The sequence below is a fragment of the Talpa occidentalis genome, unplaced genomic scaffold (genome assembly GCF_014898055.3).
Source record: "Talpa occidentalis isolate TD23 unplaced genomic scaffold, MPIMG_talOcc4v2.1 talOcc4.6, whole genome shotgun sequence".
Lineage (NCBI taxonomy): Eukaryota > Metazoa > Chordata > Mammalia > Eulipotyphla > Talpidae > Talpa > Talpa occidentalis.
In genome coordinates this window covers 117,295,789-117,318,553 of record NW_023604972.1, presented here as the reverse complement: position 1 = coordinate 117,318,553, position 22,765 = coordinate 117,295,789, and the positions used below count along the sequence as shown (strand labels likewise).

The 22,765-nt window shown below is 37.7% G+C and overlaps 1 protein-coding gene across 2 annotated transcripts; it reads right to left on the bottom strand.

Annotated features, from left to right (window-relative positions):
• Positions 1 to 216: 216 nt before the first annotated feature.
• On the bottom strand, positions 217 to 18,552 carry CUNH5orf34 (chromosome unknown C5orf34 homolog). 2 transcript variants are annotated; one of them, XM_037530138.1, is made up of 13 exons: positions 18,230 to 18,552; positions 16,395 to 16,625; positions 16,161 to 16,250; positions 14,070 to 14,710; positions 12,235 to 12,336; positions 10,993 to 11,116; positions 9,867 to 9,958; positions 8,930 to 8,999; positions 7,342 to 7,512; positions 6,860 to 6,954; positions 5,324 to 5,422; positions 2,891 to 2,931; positions 217 to 608 (listed from the first exon to the last, which is right to left on the bottom strand). In XM_037530138.1, the coding sequence occupies exons 2-13, from the start codon at positions 16,587 to 16,589 to the stop codon at positions 418 to 420; spliced, it is 1,911 nt and encodes a 636-aa protein (XP_037386035.1). In that variant the 5' UTR covers positions 16,590 to 16,625; positions 18,230 to 18,552; the 3' UTR covers positions 217 to 417. The 2 variants fall into 2 exon arrangements, with proteins under 2 accessions (XP_037386035.1, XP_037386036.1); XM_037530139.1 differs by lacking the exon at positions 18,230 to 18,552 and adding an exon at positions 17,877 to 18,009.
• Between the last annotated feature and the right edge of the window lie 4,213 nt (positions 18,553 to 22,765).

Here is a 22,765-nt window from a genome sequence, read left to right as displayed (position 1 = left end):
TGCTTCCCACTCTGGCTCTGGTGAATTCTCTCACCCTCCCGCGCTTCTGACTGTACCCAGTGCATGTATAAATAAATAAATCAGAAAATATATATTAAAAAAATAAAAAGAAAAGCACTTGAAGCTTAATAGTGGTTTACAAGATAGTAACAACTATAATTTTATAAATTTTTATCATAAATTTGAAATAAACTTCAAAAACTTTAAATAGTTCTTTATTAATAAAGTTTATTACAAATATACATCACAAAATATACAAGTTAGGTAAAATACCACCCAAGTTAAATTATTTCTTTGATAATATTTGTACAGAGAAGTATTACAACTTCCTAGCTTGCTAGTAATTTCATACCAGTCACTTGAAACATCATCCTTAATGTTTAGTAATAATTGTAATAATTGTAATAATTCCACTTTTCACTTTTTAGATTTTGATAGAAGACAGTCAATATCTTGAAGGATTTCAGAGGTTTTTTTCAATGCCACTGACACACACTTTTCATTAACTTCTAGCAAAATTTCTGAAGGTTTTGGTTTACCGTGATCAGAAGACTCTTCATTTTTCTTGTCAGAAGTCTGGTTTAGGATACCACTGTCCTCCAATAATACTAAGTAACTTCGTTAAGGAGCTTTTCCCTATTTTTCATTACATAAAGGATTTTTTATTCATAAAAACTGGCTTCATGTTAAAATATTTCTCTAATGGGAGAAAGATCTTCCACTGAGAGGAAGTTCTGAATTGGGGCTTGTGAAATTATAAAGTCTATCCTCATAGATGAAGAAATTAGTTTGAGGGCCTCCCCGGTGGCACAGTGGTTGGGCGCTGGGTTGCGAAGCTGCCCGCAGCCTCTGCAGCGCTGGGAGAGGGTCCCACATGGCGCGCAGACCTCTCCTGCCTCCCACTGCTCCCCTCAGCAGTGTATTTCGTCGGTCTGCCTGTTCCGCTCCCTGCTCTGGCTCTGGTGAATTCTCTCACCCTCCCATGCATCTGGCCTGTATCCCGGTTCTTATATAAATAAATAAATAAATCTTTTAAAAAAAAAAATAATTCAGGGGCCTCCCCTGGTGGTGCAGCGGTTGAGCGCTGGGTTGCGAGGCTGCCCGCAGCCTCTGCAGTGCCAGTTTGATCCCCGGCCACCGGTGAGGGTCCCACAAAAAAAAAAAAAAATTCAGGAGCAAAACAATTTTTGATATTAAAATGGGCAGAGAAAATATTTTCCAGATACACAAATGCCAATAGGTAGTGAAAAGGTGCTCAATATCACTAATCATCAACTACCAATCAAAATCACAACAAGATTTCACCTCATACCTGTTAGAAGGGATATCATGAAAAAGAAGAGAGAACAAGTATTAGTGAAGATGCAGGGGGAAAAAGAACCATTGTATGCTTTGGTGGAAATGTAAACTGGGCCAACCACTATGGAAAGCAGTATGGAAGTTCCTCAAAACATTAAAAAAAAATAGCTACCATGTGATTCCGTGCTCCCACTTTTGGATACATATCCAAAGGAAATGAAAAGTCTCGAGATGTCTGCATTCCCATGTTCACTGCAGCTTATTCACAATAACCAAGGTATGGAAACAACTTAAGTGTCCATTAGTGGATGAATGCATAAAGATGTGCTGTGCATATACAACAGAGTAAGAGAAAGAAGGAAATCCTGACATTTGCAACAACACAGATAAGCCCTAAAGCCATTATGCTAAGTGAAATAAGCCAGACAGAAAGACAAATACTACAGGATGTCACAATTTTTGAAAAAATAATTCAGACATAGAGAATTGAATGGTGGTTGTCTGGAGCTGGAGGATTGGGAAAATAGTGAGAGGTTGGTAAAAGGTATAAATTTTTGGCTATAAGATATTCGAATAAGGACTGAGGATGGAATGTATGACATAACTATAGTTGATAATGTGTTGTATGGTTGAGGTTTTCTGGGAGGATGGTACTCAAGAGGGTTCTCATCAGAAAAAAAGACACAAAGGGTAGATACGGGTATGAGCTAATTACTTTTGGAGTGTATGTATGTGTGGGATCACCATGATGTACACTTTAAATATCTTACAATTTTGCTTATCAATTATATCTCTTTAAAGCTGAAATTAAAAAAAAAACAACAACAAAGATAGAGTAAAGTTAGGGGTGGCTTGGTAGGGGAGGGGGAAAAAACAAGAAATAATCTTTTGGGTAGAAAAAGGAATGTATGTAATATTTTACCTAGAAAGAATGATGTACGGCACATATAAAAGTCCAGTAGATATTTGTTAAAAAAAGGAAGATCAAAAAAAGAAAAAGAAAAAAGTGACATACAGGTCTGAGTTATAATTTAGAATATAATTCATTAAGTACAAAGGTCTCCATGTGACACCTTAATCTAAACACCCAGTTCACTGTCCTTTGCGGATTTAAATCCAGTAAAAAGTATAAATGTTAAAGTGATGCACCTTTTTATTTTTATTTTTTTAAGATTTATTTATTTATACAAGAACCGGGGTACAGGCCAGATGTGTGGGAGGGTGAGAGGATTCACCAGACACAGAGCGGGGAACAGAATGGGCAGACTGACGAAATACACTGCTGAGGGGAGCAGCGGGTGAGACAGGAGAGGTCTGCTGAGCCATGTGGGCCCCTCGCCGCTGGGCGGGATAAAACCGGCGCTGCAGAGGCTGCGAACAGCTTCACAGCGCTGCGCTCAACCGCCTGCGCCACCAGGGCAGGCCCAAAGTAATGCACCTTTTACAGACAAGATACATTTTAAATTATAATCTTAAATAATATCCAATACAGACTCCCATATGTAAGTAGGGATTAATATAAAGTACAGTTATGAATTAAAAAGGGAAAGGAAGTAATGATGCAGGACAATACATTCTTTTTAAAGGATACAGTTAAACTTCTTTATCTTTTCAAGTTCAGAAGCTACAGACCTATGGAGATGGAAAAAGATTATCCTAGTTATCTGATTCTTTCATAGCCATAATATTTCAAATAAGCAGATTTGATTTTTTTATGAAGATCAGAATTTTAGAAAAATCTGAAAGAATTCTCTTTATATGGGCTTTATTTAGCAACAAATCAACTTGACTTAACTGATACATACTGAGTGCTTTTAATAAGTAAGGCAAATGAATGTATGTTCCATTTCAAGTACTTTTGTGTCAGCAAGTATTGATGTTTGAAGGCAAAGAACCTGATTGCTACAGCTTCTTAGCACTACCTTGGTACACTCTACCTACCTCCTTAAAGTTTACTGAAACTTTAAAAACCTACTAAAACTCCATTACTTCTCAAAAAAAAATAATGATTTTCTATTAAATTCCTTCTGGAATAGTCCACATACTTATTTCATCATTTTCTTAAGCACCGCATACTGAACTTTCCTCATATTTGAAGGATAATATGAACATTACCATGTTCCACAGAATAAAAATTGGGGCATCTGATAGGGTAGGGGGCTCCAGCTGAACCTCTTTATGTGTAATTTCTTTCTCCTTTTCTTCATCAGGTTAAAATAAAATACAAGCAGAGGTACACAGAAAATAGTGTAACTCTACCAGGTATCTGCAAAATTAGTGAGGGCATAAATGTCTAAAACATCTCTTAATTCAAGTCACTAGAAAAGTTGTCTTCACAGTCCATAAAAGGGTATGTGACTTGTATGATTTACCAGTTTAATTACAATGATCCACATGCACCTTTGTCCATCCATTGTTTGATGGACCGGAATGAAAGAGACACTTCATCACTTTAAGAATCTGTGGATATGACTTACTCCAAAGCCAAGATACATCTTTTTAGATATAAGCAATACTAGAAACTACCTTTAATGCTGTCACTTATCAGCTGAAACAAATTATGGACTATCTTCTCTACTAGGAATACTAGACTAGTATTCCTATTTAAAAGCTAAATTAGTAAGTGAATAGAAGGCAATTTGGGGAAATAATACCAAAATACAGCATAGGTAGCAGTTTGTGGTGCACTCTCTACCTACTCTCTTTGATACGAAAACAAGTCGCACTGGAGATGTCTTAGACTCTACAATGGAAATGGAGCGAATGCATGGCAGGGTCTGCCTCCCGCCATCCCTTCAATCTCTTGGTCTCTCTGCTGCACCTTGCTGCTTCCACCCACAGCTGCTGTCACCAATCTGCACTTCTCTTGCACCCTCATTTTTTAGAGTATCTTGACAGTTACCCTCCTCTAAGCTTTCAAACTAAAAGGCTAGCATTTTATAAACTTTGCAAGATGAAGTGACTGATTTTGCAGCTAAGTACAATTTTCCTTCTTATCAATGATGTTTTTTGCTAACTACTTGCAACTTTTCTACTCTAAACAGGCTGCAGTTGAAAAATGAGGGGTATGAAAGGTGAACATGTAATATAACTGAGATATTCAAATAACAACTACTGATTCGATTTGTGCTTCTTTCTCTAAGTAAGTTAAGAAAAGGTGGTTAAGAATCAGCCTTAATGTTTAATGTTTATATTTGTTCACAACACTATTCTAAGATATCTTACAGCTTACTTTAAACCATTCTAAATTGTTCTTGGTATCTATCTTTTCCACTCTATGTTCAGATTATACTCTCAGTGATACTGCCCTTCCTAATGACCTTTCTTCTTGCGTTTTTTTTTTTTTTTTCCATTTAGGAACTTGTAGCTCAAGTCTGAACTCCTCTGTTGGTTACAAGAGGCATTCCTATCAGACTTCACATTGTGCCCTAACAGATAGTGAATGCATCATAAAAGCTAGCTTCTCACTATCTCCACAGGCCAAAATATCCTTTTTTATTTCTGCCCTTGTTTCCCTCCTAATTTGTCTTAATTTCCCTAAGTATTTTTTTGAAGTTCAGTTCTAGTCTCCTGTACACAGAAAGATACATAGGAAATGCTAAAATATTTGCTTTATTTATTTGCCAATTAATTTTGGGAAGTTAATTAATAGGATAAAAGTCAACTTTTTCTGAGTGTATTATGGTAGTCAACATTTTATTTTCTTTAATATTTCTAAAATTAAAAAAAACACTTTTTTCCATAAAGTTTTCAGAATGAATTTATCACATTAAAAAGTCATCCATTTTGATGTAAATTTTTCAGTGCAGCTTTCTGAACTTCAGATGAAATTTAATATGATGAAATGTATTAATTTAGATATCTGACTAAAGATAAATTCTTTTTAAGCTTAAGCTATCAAAAGCTAAAAGAAAGTGCTCTTAGGGAAAAATCTTTTGAGTTTACCATCTAACATTTTACTGCTTGAATATTAGTTGGTCTTCTATCAGAATAAATTAAAAAAAAAAACAAAACATATATATACCAGTTTTCTTCAAGAACAGGAGATGAAGGATGTGTGGGCATCTCTCCCTGTCTAGTCTGGGTCAGTTTTCTGCACCAGGACATTACTGTTGTCACATATCTAGATTGAAGACATTAAAAGGAAAATTTGAAAGACGAACTTGTGTAATAGTAATAAAAGGGTTCAAAAAGAATGGAAAAAATCATTAAGGCAATTTGGGTTAAAAGGATAAAGAAATAAATTCTAAAGTGAGTTATTTACTGGACAATTTTCTAAATCATTTTATTGGTAACAGAAAAGGCAAGTTTTTCTCATTCATCAAGAATAAAATTATTGGGCCTCCCCTGTGGTGCAGCGGTTGAGCGCTGGGTTGCGATGCTGCCGGCAGCCTCTGCAGCACAGGTTCGATCCCCAGCTGCTCCCCGGCCACCAGAGGAGGGTCCCACATGGTGCGCAGACCTCTCCTGCCGCCCGCTGCTCCCCTCAGCAGTGTACTTCGGTCCTTCTGCCTGCTCTGCTCCCCGCTCTGGCTCTGGTGAATTCTCTCACCCTCCCGCGCTTCTAACTGTACCCAGTGCTTGTATAAATAAATAAATAAACAAATAAACAAATAAATCTTAAAAAAATAAAAAGAATAAAATTATTACTCATTCATGATTAATAAAGATGAGATTTAAAAGTGAGAACAAAGATAATGTCTGTATTTCAGTCCAAGTTCAAATTCAATTCTCCTTGTAGTTTTTCAGAGTAAAATGAGTTTCATTAAATTTTGTCATGAAAATGCCTTTATACATAAGACTAAGTGAGAAAACTTACTTTCTAAAATTGAAACCAGAAAATAGCTACTATGCATATACCTCCATGCCAGGCCCCTTCCCCACATCTACATATAAGTAACTCACGGAAGAGACAGAACAAGCACCCAGTTTAATAATCTGAAGTGATCTGCTGAAACAAATACTAATGTCTGTAAAGACACAATATTTTTGATGCAAATTATTCTAACTAGAAATGAATGTTGGAACACTGAGACCAAAATGCAATAAATCGCAACAGAAAAATCAAGAGGTTAAAAAAGCAATTCTTGTGTGAACATCCTCAAGTCTAGTCACTAAAATGTCAAGAACATCACAAGTACGATTATAACAAAATGCATAAACCAAAAGAGACAGAACATCTTTATATAAAGCTGATAAGAATCTTCTCCATTTTCAGAACCAACAAATTTATTTTTTCCTCAATTTATAGAAGTACATAAAAGTTTATCTGTCATTGCAAACCTTAATTCAAATTGGTTAGGGGATTAATTAGTTAACTGGTTAACACAGCTGGACACAGGCTAACTTCAATAGCAAGCCCATTAGATCAATAATACAATCATTTTGAAAAAATCACTTGAATACAAATGGAAATTAAAGGTGACCTGGGATGTTTAGTTATGCAAAACACCTATGTAACTGTATACTTTGAAACATTGAAATTCATATTATCCACGTGAAAAAATGAAGAAATTATGTAATTAACATGAAAGTAATTTTATAAATTGCATTTTAGTACCTTTCATATGGTCCAGTGTGCTCAATTTGAATTAACTGATCTTGTCCATCAGGAAGAGTTAACTTACACCAGCATAAATTGAGGCCTCGATTTACCTTAAGAAATAAGGAGAATTAAGTTTTATCAATCTAAAACTGGAAAAAAAACAAAACCCCACTATTATCTCCTTATTTTAAAAAAGCTAAAATTTACTTCAACTAATTTAAGTTTTATTTCATATGGGATATGGGTATTATTTAATCACCACTTTTACAGATCTATTACCCAAAGAACAAAAATCTTAGTCCCTCCCTCTGTAATAAACTTTTAAAGAAATGACTATCTGCCAAATCTTTCTGGTTTTTACCAGGAAATCCAATGAGATCAATAAAGTCTCTTCAAAGATTTTATATTTCAGAAAACTGAGGTTGAACAAAAAAATTAAGTACCACACTGTTTTTCCAGAGATAAAAAAGATAGATTTCTATGTGAAGTATATTCACCTGTTCCCTTTCAATAAAAGAGCCCAAATTCCAATTCAGGGTGAGAGTAATGCCATCTAAAAAGACAGCATGTACCATATCATCAGAGTATGCAAGAAATCTTCCCACGCTGGGTATGAATGATTCTTTCAAAAGCACAGGCACTATATTGCTGTCATTTATCCCAGGTGCCTAGAAAGAAGTTATAAAAATAGTTGGAAATTGTGATTCATTAATAAGATTTAAATGATTAATGAACAATGACACAACTTCAGTTTCTAATTTAGAAGTTGAATGTAGAGATCTTAAGTATGTTTTAACTTTTCCAGAACTGAATATTCATAGTAGTCTGTCACAAGCAGATTAAGTTTTGATATCTTTGGAAATTTACTGTTTTGTTCCGAGGTGTACACAGAACATAAAAAAACAAATTTGGAACTATAGCAACATACAGGTTTATAACTAAATTAGTATAGATACAGACACTTCCTCCAAGTCAGCATTAAAGAATTTACTTTATAGTTAATGTAGTATCATGGTATAATGACTGTTTTTTACATACTTCAGATCTAATCAATTCTGCCTCCTTCACCCATTAAGAAAAAAGAAGCAAAAAAACCTATATATAATAAAAGCATAACACAAAACCTATTTTAAAAGTCAGGCTTTCAAAAAGTGGTTTATCTATTCATTAAGTGAATCTTTTCACTCATTGAATTTAATGAAATAAAGTGAATCATTTTATTCACTTCATTAAGTGAATCTTTTTCTGAATAAACCAATAATAACAATGTTACAAAGAATTTCACATAACTTAAATCAAAGTAATTTGATCTTGGAAGCAATAAAAAAAATCTTAAAAAATCTTGCTTTTACTGACCATGCATCTGGGGTATCTAGAGAGGGGGAGGGGAGGAAAGCAGGGGTGAGGAGGCTTGGGGGGAGAGCACAATGGACTATGGAGGCTGATATAGTTGCTTTGGCGGTGGAAAAACTATGGTGACCACACCTGTGGGAAGAAATTCTATATTGTGGGGGCAAAAAAAACAAGGATATAAACTAATGCCATTAATAAAAAAATTTTTAATAAGTTTTAAAAACTTATAATTTAAAAAAAGGAAAAACTTGTATCAATTGAAAAAAAAATACCAAAAATGTTTTTATTAAAACTATTTTATTGTAGCAAGAAAGTTAAGGAAAATATGGGCCTCCCCAGTGGCGCAGCGGTTGAGCGCTGGGTTGTGAAGCTGCCCGCGGCCTCTGTGGTGCCGGTTCGATCCCCGGCTGCTCCCCGGCCACCGGAGGAGGGTCCCACATGACGCGCAGACCTCTCCTGCCGCCCGCTGCTCCCCTCAGCAGTGTACTTCGGTCCTTCTGCCTGCTCTGCTCCCTGCTCTGGCTCTGGTGAATTCTCTCACCCTCCCGTGCTTCTGACTGTACCCAGTGCATGTATAAACAAAAAACAAAACTAACAAATAAATAAATCATAAATAAATAAAAATACATGCCTCTTTGAAAAAAAAAAAAAAAAAAAAAAAAAAAAAAGAAAGTTAAGGAAAATAGCCATAAAAATATAAAAAATCTTGCTTTTGAAATAACTTTAAGATACCATTTTCCAGCAGCATATATGATAGTTATGGCTTAAAGAGAGCCTCATCTTGGCACAATGTTGAAGAATTCTGTAAAGATAAAAAACACTACTTACACATTTGCAATTTAATAGCATTTTTCAATTATAGCACACCATTCTCAACCCCATGTTCATTGAAGGCAAGTAACTCACTTCCACTAAAATATGTCTGGATCTGTTTTCTTCCAGAAATCCTCAAGTCATTTGTGCTGCTTTTATCTAGTTAAGGTTATTCCTCTAATTTTTAGCAATAAAATGACTCCAAATAGAATTTTCAGGTGCTCTTTTTAAACAGCCGATAGATTCATAGCACCTGAAAAGTCGGGCCTAGCATGAGAGTGGTGGGGATGTGAACCAAGTGTCCCTAGAAAATCACAAATTCTGCTCCTTCAAATCTACTTTGGAAGCTGTTGAGACCTAAGTTTATAAAAATAAATCATTTAATTCAACAATCTACTTTTATTCTTTGGGTGTGACAGATTAATTTGGGAGAATCAAAAAAAAAAAAAAAGGAGCAAAAATACACTTCATCTTCAGTATTGATTCTCAGAAATCTTTATTACTCTAGGATCATAAAACAGTGGGAAAATTTAGGGGTATTATCCAATCCTCAATTCCAAGAGAAAATAGTAACACCACACTTAAACAGAAAAGGCACTTTCCCACAAGTACTTGTTCACTATGTATAGATATTCCTCCATATTTAACTTTAATATGTCAAGGACGGAAGTACTTTCATAATGATATAGTGGTTACTTTACTCCATAAGTGATGAAGCCAGAAAAGTTGACAGATTTTTATCAAAGACCTATTTCCACTGTACCTACCAATCCTTAATCTCATTAGGACACGCCAGAAAATGTACCAAGGTTCTCAGACATGTAACACTTGATTCAGCTGAATATGAGGAACTTACTTGGTTGCCTGTTTAATTAGAGAACACACCGAGAAGAGACTTCCTGGTCTATCTGGAGGAAGGTTATTTACTGAATAAGTTTTCTCTTGTTTCTGAAAATAAGTTCAGAATGAAAAATCTCATCAGTAATGAATTTTGGCCATGATTATATATTTAGCTCTTTTTCTCTTGAAATATGTATTTACACAGTAATAAAGCAAGCCAGTTATTTTAACTTAAAGTCCGCAAGAGGCATATTTTTAAAGGTATTTTATGATGCCTTTCCAATTTTCCAATCCACTCAAAAGTTATATCCTAATAGCCTTTACCTCACTGCCTAATTTAAATCTTGTCTATACTTAAATGAGCATGGATTTACATAAATGTTTTATCTCCAAAATAACTTTGAAAGATAAGAACTATTATTCCCATTTTTTTTAGATGAGGAAACTGAGTCTTGGGAGTCATGGGGTATAAGAGATCTGATCTGATCCACAAGACAGGACAGCCAGATCTGGATTCAAATTTGCTTTATAAGTCTCTAGCAAAACATCCATCTTATTACATTAGATAATCTGGTAATACTAAATCTGATATATTAAATTTGTCATGTTGTATTCCACTGTTTTCAAGAAGAGAGCAATCTTGTTCGATTTTCTAGTTGTATTAAAAGATTTAGGATTTGAGGTATTTAAAGTATGCACTAGCTCTGGAGTTGTCACATAAATCATGTGAATATGTTAATGTGAAGTAGTCACAAGATGTCTGTATACACTAATAATTTGGTAGCAAAATGTTTTTTGCAACATACAAATATTAATTCAAAGAAGTATATTGATTCAAAGTAATATTGCTGGTTTCAGTGATTCCTGCAGACAAATTCTATGACAAAAAATTTAGCTTCTTCTGATTTAAACACAAATTGCTCAGGATAACTGTATACAGGATGAGAATATAGTAAAATAAAAGGTGATTAATAATTGCTGTTCCAATGTTTGCAATATGATTATATTAATTCTCCAGACTGAGGAGTAGAAGTAGCAAGCAATATTATATAAACATCAAATTTTCTATACATACTCGGAATTATTTAGAAACTGCTATATTCCAAGAATCTTCTTGAGCTGAAGCCTTACTGTCAGCTTACCTCTTCTGATCCTCCTTGAGTGGAACAATACGTAAAATAGTTTCCCAAATAAGTTCCTTCTGATTTGAAAATAGATCCATCTCCAGGAAGAATCTCTATTGAATTCACATTTTTATGAGTAAGTCTAAGGAAGAGTCAATCATTAAAAACATTTTTTTAATTGTTTAAAACATACATGAAGGTGACATTTTTTAAAAGTAAAGATGTATAGTGTTTTGTCTATCCATTAAAATAGGCAACTTCATACTCTGTACCCCAATCAGCTAAATTAATTTTTTGTTTGCCCGCAAAAGATAAACAGAACACACAGAAGTGGTTCCTGTATCTATGTCAACAACTAAACTCAGCTTCTGGAAGTCAGGTATCATCCGGGTATTCCCAATGCCAATCACAGTGGTTAGCACATAACTGTCACCAGGGCAATGCCCAAAGCATGAGTTAAGTACAAACCACAGAACCTGAAAATAGGATTATTCCTCAATAATGAAACTAATAGAATCATTGCCTAACAGATGAGATTAACCAGGTATAAAGGGAGTCATCCCCAAGACAAGATAATTGACTGAGCTGGAACAGCCAAGTAGAACCAAGATATTGGTTATGTAACATAAAAAAACTTAAGCCAAGTCAATTGCATTGTAACATATGAAAAATGGGGTTACAAAGGATCTTTATACAGCAAAAGGAAAGCCCAAACAACAAAAAATGGTTACAGTGTTCTTTCAGCATTATTTACAAAAGTGAAACTCTGAATCTGTCAAACACTACATGCCAGTCACTAGTAAGGGGCTCCATGGTGCACTCGGGGTAATTCAGTGGAATAGTGCAGACACAGAGCCACTCCAGCAATATTTGTTGCATGAATGAAGGCCAAAGTCTCCCTTAAGCTATTTAACCTCTTCTCTAATCCCATGCTCAACAGGCAACCTTCTGAGACAACTACATCCCCCGATCCTTGGAAAGGGTGTTCTAAATACCTCATGAGTATTGCATTCACCAACAAAACAAATCCTTCACTGGCTTTGGAGTTGTCACATAAATCTTGCGAACATGGTTAATGTGAAGTAGTCACAAGATGCCTGTATGCACTGAAAAAATTAAGCTTGAGACCTACAAAACCCAGGACCAAACAGAGGAGAACACAGGTCCAGGTAAAACTGTGACCTCCAATGGGAGTCTGTCTGAAAACCCATCCCATCCCCACTGTGACATCGCTAAATAGCCCTAACACAAGTGCCTTACCTATATGTAACACCCTTGTACCAAACCACTTTCACTAGTTCAGGGTAGGAATATTCTTCTTTATCAGACTGTCTCTGTGAAAGTGAGTCACAAAAATCCCACCTGTGAAGGATAAGAAAAGATACTGATTCAGGTTGCTCAACGTATTTACCCTTAGAAGTCAACAAAATAGTATTACTACGACAAAATATATTTCTTACTCAACTCAATAGATCATGAAAAGTAAAAATTAATATGAAAGTGCATTAATAAAATTTTAAACTAGTCTCATTTTTTCAAAATTTTTTCCAATATTTTCAATAATCCTATTGATTCTCAGCACAAATGTCTAAGTTCACATCTTTACTAACCTTTTAAAACTTAGGATTCAAACAAATAGCTACTGAAATATCTTTGGTGGGCCAAGTACTGTGCTTTATTAGATATAAACACTTAGAATATAACACCCCAAAAAGCAGACATGGTTCCTGCCCTCAATGGGGTCCCTATCTAGGAGGGATATTAGTAAGCACTGAATATAAAGAAAGAATTATTAGGTGCTATGGGCTTTATAAAAACATAATCCTGTCCAGGAACTTCAGGATAACCAACCTAAGGAAGAAAGGTTCTTACTGAGACCTAGAAATGAGCATAAATTAGCTGAGTTGAGAGAGATAAAGGGAGTGTCCCTGGCAGAGAGAACAGGTACAGAGGTGAATGAAAGCTTGAGCAAGCATTCAAGTTTAGCAAGAGTGGAGAAAGCAAGGGAAAGTAGAGAAGAAATAGTAAGAGGGTAGAGGATTACAGACACAGATTACAGATAATGGGAGGCCTGTTATATCATATTTGAGGAGAGATTTCAATCTAAAGTCAGTGAAAGTTTACTGAAGAATTGTTCATTCTGAAGCATGAATCTCTTTATAACACTGGAATTTCTAATTTTTTTTTTTTGAGCCCACATATAGGAATTTCTAATTTTAACTGGATAATCATGACAAGCCTAAAAATCATTCCCATATTATGTTTTAAATAATATGTACTCAGACTACATGGGATCAAATCCCAATTCTACAAGTCCTAGAAGTGTGACTCTGCCCGGTTATTTGTATCTCAAGTTCCTCTACAAAATGGGGATGATAATAGCTCACTTACCTCATGGGGTTCTTACTGGATCAAGCCAGTAAGTACAACTGTGCCTAGCACATAGCAAGCATTTTCTGTTACCTATTATCATTAACACCACACTCCTTTCACAAGGTTCATGTTACAAATCCATAACTTTTAGGTTATTCATCTCTTAGTGGAGGTAAAATTATAATACCTAGACATCTAGAAGTCACTGTAATATATTTACCCCTTTTCAACATGGACATACTCACAGTGAACCCATGACAGGAGCGGCTTCTAACTAGGTTCATAAACTTGCCAGATCCGAGCTCCAGCAGCCACGGTGACAGGCTCTACTGAGTGGCTGATGCATCTCTGTACTCACGCCCAGAAGCTGGCCATCACTTACCACACTTTAATAATCTTTTCAGTGCGCTTGACCTTCACTAGACTCTAAACTCCAAGTATACAGGGATGTCTTAGTCATCTCTATAGTCTCCGTGTTTAATACAGTATCTAGTATATAGCCAGCCTTCCATAAACATGCAATGCATGGACACGAAAGTTAGAACCAAAAGCAACACATTTTGTTAAGGAAATCATTTGTATCAGTTATCAGAGAAAGTTTTGGATCTATAGAATGAACTGTCCTCCTGATACGGATCAGATGATTTAGAAAGAAATATTATCCTTCTAAAAAGACTGGTTCTAACAAAAGCTTAATTACAAAGAAGTCATCCTTGCATTACCTGTGCAGATGTGGGGCCGGACAGCTGAGTAACAGGGCCCTGGGAAGAACAGAAATTGCTTTTTCTCTTTCCTCTGAAACATCAGAAGTTAAAATTCTACCTTGGGTGTTGTCTGCATCGATTCTTGACATATTGCTGATTTTACGATGAAAACGAAGTGCTAACGACAAAGGGTATTTCCATTGCTCTGGACAGGAGGCCACAGACCAGTGCTGCTTTACCCACGTGTATACACAGGTGGGTTTCATACGAGGTGAAGGCAGCTCCTCCCTCCCTTTGGTTCCATTTACACAATTCTCAAAACGTTCTTTGGAGTTCACAATCTGACCATAAAGCTCGTTTTCTTTATTCTCTGTTTTCTGTCCTGATAAATGGCCACATTTGTAGATTTTACCTGCTTTTTCAACTAGTTTGTCCTTTTTGGCTTGATTATTTTTTTTGGACAATATATTGGATGAGTCAGGCTTCTGGCTTACTTTACACAAAAAATGTACTGTAAATTCATGCTGGGATTTGGGCAAGCAAAGGTAAGCGTGACCATCTAAAGATGACACTGTCACAGTGCCCCCTTCCATAGAGATCATGCCTTCATCAGCATCAGGACTGGGCCACATCACATCTGAGATGTCAATGAAGATACGCTGGAAAAAAAAAAAAAGCCCATTTTCCACACACTTGATTATTTATGTAGTAAGAAAGCTTCTTCAAATTGTTTTTTCTGTATGTGTTTTACTACCCAGAGAGAATGGAAAATGGAGATACAAGGGTCAGTCAATATATAGTTTTCACAGAAAATATATGTTAAGAATATCTCTTAGAAAAAGACAACAAAACCACAAATACACACAAGTACACTGACAAAAAAAAAGAAGAAAATGAAAAAAAAAAATCCTGATTATATTTAGTGTTAAATGTATTTTGATTTAAAATGCACAATACAGGGGCCTCCCTAGTGACACAGGGGTTAAAGTCTCAGCACTATCAAGCTATTGCCAGTCACTGTGACATGAGTTCAATACTCAGTCAGGGAGTTGACCCACATGGCACAGAAGACCTCTTCTACCTCTCCAGTTGTTCCCTTCAGCAGTGGATTTCAGTAGATCTGCCTGTTCTGCTCCCCACTGTCTCTGGTGTATCCTCTTAGCCCTGGTACCTCTGGCTCACACCCCAGTTCTTATATGCATATATAAATACAAAATAAATCTTAAAAAAAAGAGAGAAAATTTCTTCAGACAATTAGGGAACTCTCTGAGGGGCTGAAATCTAGTCAGTATACCTTTCTGATATATCAGCAGGTACCCATGACACATTGGTGTTATTAAATATTTTTAATATTCCCAGTTCTTAGCACATAGTACACCCTCAAAAAATGAGAAGTTAATAATTCTAAAAGTTCAAAATGGAATATAAGTAAAAGATTAAATTTGTATACTCATAAATTACACATCTCTGCTACACATTAACAAATAACTACACATAGACTACTAAATATGGTCATATAAATTCTTAATTTTTTTTTTTTTATTTATTTGTATTTATTTATTTATTTATTTATACAAGCACTGGGTACAGTCAGAAGCGCGGGAAGGTAAGAGAATTCACCAGAGCCAGAGAGGGGAGCAGAGCAGGCAGAAGGACCGAAGTACACTGCTGAGGGGAGCAGCGGGCGGCAGGAGAGGTCTGCGTGCCATGTGGGACCCTCCTCCGGTGGCCGGGGAGCAGCCGGGGATCGAACCGGCGCTGCAGAGGCTGCGGGCAGCTTCGCAACCCAGCGCTCAACCGCTGCGCCACCGGGGAGGCCCATAAATTCTTAATTTTGACACCACTTAATCAAAAAGTCACCATCTGAAAAGTTCTGAATATAGCCATCAGTTACATAGAAAAAGGCTGGGAGAGGAACTATGTAGCCTTTCTGTTTCTATCAATATACAAAATATCAAAACACCTTTGTCTGATGAAATACATGGGTCTATATTTTCTATAGTATTGTCTCTGTCCAAGTGTTATGAAGAAAAAAAGACCAAATACTAAACTACCTGTTTCTAGTTACTTCTCAAATATTACTTACAAAAATGAGGTTTAAGAAATTACCTTTTTCCTTTCAGAAGGTGTGATGCTTTCAGATAAAAAAGGATAAGTAGCAGAAGAATTTCGAAAATCTAAAGCTCGCTGTAAATGTTCCTATGAAAAGAAATTAAAAAATGCCAACTCAAAAAAGTGATTGACAGCAACCCGAAATATTAATATTAGTTAATTTTCATATTCTTGCCAATCCAACAATATCTTGGTGTTAAAAAAAAGCAGTTTTGCGTTATTTTTACTTACTCTGTAAGTGCTAATAACAAAGTGTGTCCTCTGACGAATTCTTTCCGGTTGTTCTAAAGGATGTGCCGAAACAGGAGGTGCCTTTTCAAATAAAAATTCAGAGCCACAGGGTGAAATCTGCAACCTGGAACCATCAATATATTGTACTTGCACTGAATCATCTTCATAAAGTATCATTCGCACTTCAGCTGCCATTATTGTGAATGTGGAGAGAGTCCCTCCAGGTGAAGACTGAAGGAAATAGGATATACAGTACCATAAATAAAAGTTCTATCAGAATTAAAGGATGTAGTTTCTAAGAATATTAGCAAAACATATTGCCAATGCATTTACTTTTGTTGGAGGAAAATAATTGCCTTACTATATGTATATGCACTTAATCTGAAATTAACATCCTTACCAGAATGCTTGATTAATTCCAGAACTTATTCTAGGGTGGGAACACAACCCAGAGGGAGAAAACAGCCCACCAAGTTATAAGCACCTTTATAACCCGAGGGCTTAAATTCTGAGTTTGATTTCTAAAAGTGATATGCTCAGTATCTCATTTCAAATAAAAAGGAGATCTATCACTCTCTGCCTATAGCCTACCATTTGCACTTAGAATAAAATTCAAATTCCTAACCATGACCTACAAAGGTCACATAATCTGACCGCAGCTACCTCTCCAAATTTCATCTCCTGACTCTGTCCTTGTTGAGGATATTTTAACTACACCAGCACTGTGTGTGCATGCATGTATGTGTTTTAAATAAGCGGTTTCCAGCTCTGAAGCTTTGCACTAATCTTTCAGCATGTCCCTTCCATGTCCTTTGGCTGGGTCTCTGTCATCAGTAAGATTTCAGCATTAACAGCATTTCCTCAGAGGTCTGACTTGACTAGCTTATAGTTGTTCTCAGTCATCTCCCGATCATTTTTATCCATTTTCATGTTTTTCATCATAGCATCTATTGCTATCAAAACTGATTCACTTGTCTTTTTCCACCAGGATATAAAATCAATCAGAGCAGACCCCATCTATGTCTTATTCACAATGTATTGCTGGCAACTAAAACAGCAAATAAGAAGGGTGTAAACATCAGTAAATATTTATTTACTGATAAAATAGTACGTGAATATTTTAATTCTTGATCCTCCTGAATTTGCAATTTGAGTTAATGGCAATTTTTAGCAAAAACTATTTGACTTCTTACTTCTTATGGTTTTCCTCCACACACTCACACACCTTCCACACACCTGTTGATTTTCTATTTCAGGCCACAATGCCTGTAGCTATCTGGGAACTTTTTCTTTTTCTTCCCTCTCCAATTCATTTCTAGTATTACTGTTAGAGGTAATTTCTACACCCTAAATCATATGAACCACATTACTTGGCTAAATGGTAAATGGCAACAATAAATGCATTTATTTTGCAGACATATCACATATATTCATATATACACCGTGTGTGTGTATAAATAAACATGTTAGATGTTTACTTACTATCTCAGAAAAATAAGAGGTGCAAATGCAGATACACCGTTGGAAAAGTTATTTTTTATACCTATTGGGAAAAGGTCTTTATCTTTGGCCAAGATTTTTTTTTTAATACCGTACTGAGGCATTATTGTTTATTTAAGTGGAATATACACAAGAACACTAACGTTCTTGGCATATCACCAAAAACATAATCCAGCTTCAATCCATGTTTGCAAGCTCCTCTTTACTGCTTTGTGTTTTCGTCACCCAATACAATACGTCAGAAAATGTTTAACGATCAAAGCAAGTCTGTTGCTGACATCACTGGGAACCCCGATTTTTCAAAATGCGCTATCCACTTTAAGAAAAAGCCTCACCGAAACCACCACCACCGTCTTTGCCTCACGCAGCAGTTGTGAGTTGAAATAGCGTGAAAATGAGGCCCATCCACGGCTCCTGCACTGTAATTTGCAAAATGCTGAGAGCTGCCCACGACTTCTCGAGGGATACTGCTTGAATGTGACAATTTCTCGAGAACTATGGCTTCATAATAAACAAAAACAATCAATGCAGAAGAATTTGCTATGGCCGAGACGTCTGTCAAGAGTCTGAGCAGCCAGAGCCGTGGCAGCGCCCTTAGGACGCACAGAGAGGCCACAGGGCAGCAGCCGCCGTTCAAATCTTCCCGCACAGGGACCGGATTTCCTCTCCCCAGGAACTACAGGAAGTCCCGCCCCCAGAGCGCCCTCCGCTGACGCCACGCCCCGCGCGCGCCCTGCGAGGGGCGGGGCCGGAAGTAGGGTGGGCCGGGGCTGCAGGCCGGAGCCTGTTCCTTCCGGGTTTTTACACCTGCGTCCACCTGGGAAGCAATGAGGCCGGCGGCTGCGAAGCAGGTGTAGGTCAGCATTCCGATGGCCCAGACAAGAGCTAATCATACGGGAAGACTGACTTTAGTGGCGTGATAGTCTTTAAGTAATGTAAACAATAGTTTCACCTCTATAAAGCTGTTTAAAAAACTTGAGCAGGGGGCCTTCCTGGTGGCGCAGGGGTTGAAGACATATCGCTGTCAAGCTATGGCCAGCCGCTGCAGCAGGAGTGCGATCCCTGGCCAGGGAGCTGACCCACCTGGCGCAGCAGATCTCTCCTGTCTCGCCCGCTGCTCCCCTCAGCAGTGTATTTCAGTAGATCTGCCTGTTCTGCTCCCCACTCTGTCTCTGGTGAATCCTCTCACCACCACCCCGCCAACCTCTGGACTACACCCCTGGTCTTGTACGCATAAGTAAATAAATATTTAAAAAAAAAAAAACCAAACAAAGCTAAGAGAACTTTTCCTAACTTGGTGTCAGAAAATAAGTCTTTTGAATATGTACTTGCACTCCCCTCCACCCCCCCCCCATAAAAGAGCAACTAGACATGTCTGTTTCTATTAAACAAGTGTTTATGGAGCACTACTATGTGCTAGGCTGGAGATAAGGCAGGAATGCAACTTAACTCCTTGGGGTTGAGGATGTCAGCTAAGAGATTAACAGAAATTGTTTGATCAATTGTGGTAGATGATCCTAAGATACAAGACAGGGGGCTCTGAGAGCATGTTGTGGGCAGCCCTAACCAAGATTGAGAAAATATGTCCACTAAAATACAAATGTGTCAGCAAAGTAAAATAGAGGCACTAGGGACAGGTGGTGGTGGTGGTGGTTTCAAGCAGAGGTTGCAGCCTGTGTCAAAACCCAGAGACCCTCAGGAGGGATCCTTCCTTAAATGGGCTGAAAGTCAGTTTGGTGAACATGGAGACAGAGGACTTTAGAGAAGTCTAAAATAGTGTTGTGGTGGTAGGCAGGGGCCAAATAATGAATTTTTGAATTATGGACATTATCGTAAAAGGAATGGTGAACTATTAAAAGTATTTTAAGCAACGGTGACATCAAGGTATGGGGAGGAATCTAACCCCTAAAATTTATCTCCATTTTAAGAAGTCTGATATGCAAATCGACATCAATCTTATGTAAAGCGTAACAAGGGCATCTGCAGACAACCATGTTTTCACTGATTTGTAATATCAGTTCGTATTATTCAGTGTTAATTTAGGTCCTATCCAACTTCCACCCTCCAATGTCTGAAAACCTATATATAAATCCAGTCCACTATAGGTTTTTTTTTTTTTTTTTTGTGATGCTATTTGTACTTCAGAGATTCCTGGGACTGCTGAATGGAGAATGCATTACAGTATACAAAAGCAAATGTGGGGAGCACTATAACAGGTTTCCAGGCAAGCAACAGGAAAGATGACAGACTGGCCCATGAGAATGGAGAGCAAGCTCCAAGAAATACTTTGATCAACTCTACAGTCTTGGTGATGATTGACCAGTAGGAATTAAAAACAATTCCAGGGCTTCTTGTGGGGTTAGATGGCAGTGCTATCAATGAGAGGGGGATGGAAGAACAGCAAAAGTAGCAAGACTTAAAAATTGTGACTCCTGTCGGTGGAAATGACCAGTTATCAAAACCCTAGGCTGAGATGATCAGAAACAAATTGGGAGATAGTGGTTGACAGCTAACCAAAGTTACAGGAAAAGTGGAAATAGTCCAAGGATATTGTAACATGAGAAAGAAGGCTTAGCCCCGAGTTCTGAGGAAAACCAAAATACTTACAGACTAGGTAATGGGAGCGAATCCCACAGAAACATTGAGGAACACCATAAAGATAGAAAACTACTGTATTCTCGATGCCCTGAGGGTTTCAATGTTGGTATCACCTGACAGTACCAGATCTTGCTTAGAGACCAACCTAGAGAATGCAGTGTCTACTGGATTTAGTGAAATGGAGCTCACTGGAGGTGCTTGTGAGGGATCTTGTATATAATGGGGGCAGAAGCTATAGTGGGTTTAATGAGCAAATAGACGCTAAGGAAAGTTAAAAGAATGGAACATTTTGAAAAGGCAGACTAGGAAGCATAAATAGGACTATATATTTGGAGGGAAAAATGAAGGAAAAATGAGGACCAGATTTTTTTTGTTTTTAAGATTTATTTATGCATACAAGAGCCTGGAGTACAGACCAGAGTGCAGGGGGTGAGAGTATTCACCAGAGACAGAGCAGGGAACAGAACAGGCAGACTGACTGAAATACACCGCTGAAGGGAGCATTGAACAAGACAGGAGAGGTCTGCTGCACCGTGTAGGTCACCTCCCTGGCCAGGGATCCAATGTATGCTGCAATGGCCGTGGATAGCTTCACAGTGTAAGACTAAACCCCTTGTGCCACCAGGGAGGCCCCACAGATTTCTTTTGATGTGAGGAATGGCATGCAAAGGGTCAAAGGAGAAGATTGAAAAAAACAATAGCATTCACAAGAGAAGGAATGGGATTCAAGCGTATGTTGAATACGAGACTTCCTGTACAGGAAGGAGTTGGTGTCAATGCAGGCGCCTTTCTGTACATTTGTGTGGTGGCTTTATATTCCTGTCAAGCCATCAGTTTGGGGATGAAGGACAGCTTAGAGGGTTGGAAATTTTTAAAAAGGGAGAGAAGAAACACAGTAAGATTACTGGCAACACTGACCACCTCATGAAGGAGCTGACTGTGAATTAGAGTGGTATAAACCAGAAACCTGCCCCCTCATTGCCAGGATGCAGCAGCAGTGTCAGGTTCATTTAGGGTTGGTGTTTTGCCGGCCTGACAGGAAGACAGCAGCTTTCAGGACCTTAAATTGACATCTGCTTAAGTCTTAACAGCCAGAGAACACCAGGATCAAGCCTGAAGTCTGGCAAAATCTAATCTACTGAATTTCAAGTGAAGGAGCACACTCCAGGGGAAACATGGGTGGCAAGTTCCACAAGGTGGGGAGGGCACAATCTCTGCTAAGCTTTAGGTTGTTGCTAGAGAATTTTGAGGACACTCTAAAGGGAAGACCAGTCCCAGGTTGGATGCTGTTTCTGCAGATTAGGAGAGCAGGGGTCAACTAGGGATTGGGTGCTGTCATGAGGGAAGGGCAGATTAGTAACAGTATCCCCAGTAATGATGGGGCTAGTAGCAAAGTAGGGCTGGGGGCCTCATTGGTAGCTAACCAGTGGTCAGCAAGGAGAGGCCATGAATATTTTGATAGCCGCATGACCTTGAAAAAAGTTTCCTGTTGAAATTTTTCTACTGATTTTATCTGTGTCTGTTCTCTCAGCTCAATTAACGGCCAGGCTGCTTTTCCCTTTTCCAGCGTAAGCTTTCAATCCTTCAATCCTTCCTTTTGCTTTCATACTAAGCATCCTCCTTTCCACTAAATGTAACTTTTTTTTTTTTTTTTACATTTTAAAAGAACAGGTTTATTAGGAAAAGGAGAGAGGGCCCTGTATAGTCACAGGCGGCAGGAGAACTGGGTAACTGATTTTGTTCACAAGTCACTACTTACTCCACATTCATCTGTTCTCCCTATTGGTAACATTTAATGAAAAACCTGATCACAGAATTGCACTGCTTTCTGGAAACTCCCAGTCTAGAGTGAACCTCTAGTTTATTAAGCCTGCTCCTCAAATCATCCAAAGCCCAAATACTGTTAACAGGTTCAACTCCCTTTTCCCGACACACACACCCATTTCCCATCCATCTTACCACAAGTACTAAACCCAACATGTTCACGAACAGGCGTTCCCGGTAGTCTTGGCAAGAAGGGCACTGAACAACATAAACTCGGCCTCAGTCTACGACACGACTGCCAGGTTCAGACCATATATGTGCTCTGTTGCTGGTAAAAACAGGTCTGACACTCTTTTGTGCCCTTGCACACTGGAGACATGTACTACTAATCCTTACAAGGCATGTCGGCCCGTTTGTCTTGAAGAAATGGCAACCGTAAAGGCCAACAACTGCAGCATAGGGCCAACTTCCTTTCATTATGTGTTGTTGCCCAGGGCCTCCCTGGTGGC

What these genes read in the sequence shown, in the direction of transcription:
- CUNH5orf34 (XM_037530138.1), bottom strand. Translation starts at nt 16,589, where the DNA reads ATGGCAGCTGAAGTGCGAATGATACTTTATGAAGATGATTCAGTGCAA. An exon ending in CACCTTCTGAAAGGAAAAAG is followed by an intron (nt 14,711 to 16,160) that starts GTAATTTCTTAA and finishes TTTTTTTTCCAG; the next exon opens with CGTATCTTCATTGACATCTC. An exon ending in CTAATTAAACAGGCAACCAA is followed by an intron (nt 9,000 to 9,866) that starts GTAAGTTCCTCA and finishes TTATCTTTACAG; the next exon opens with AATTCTTCAACATTGTGCCA.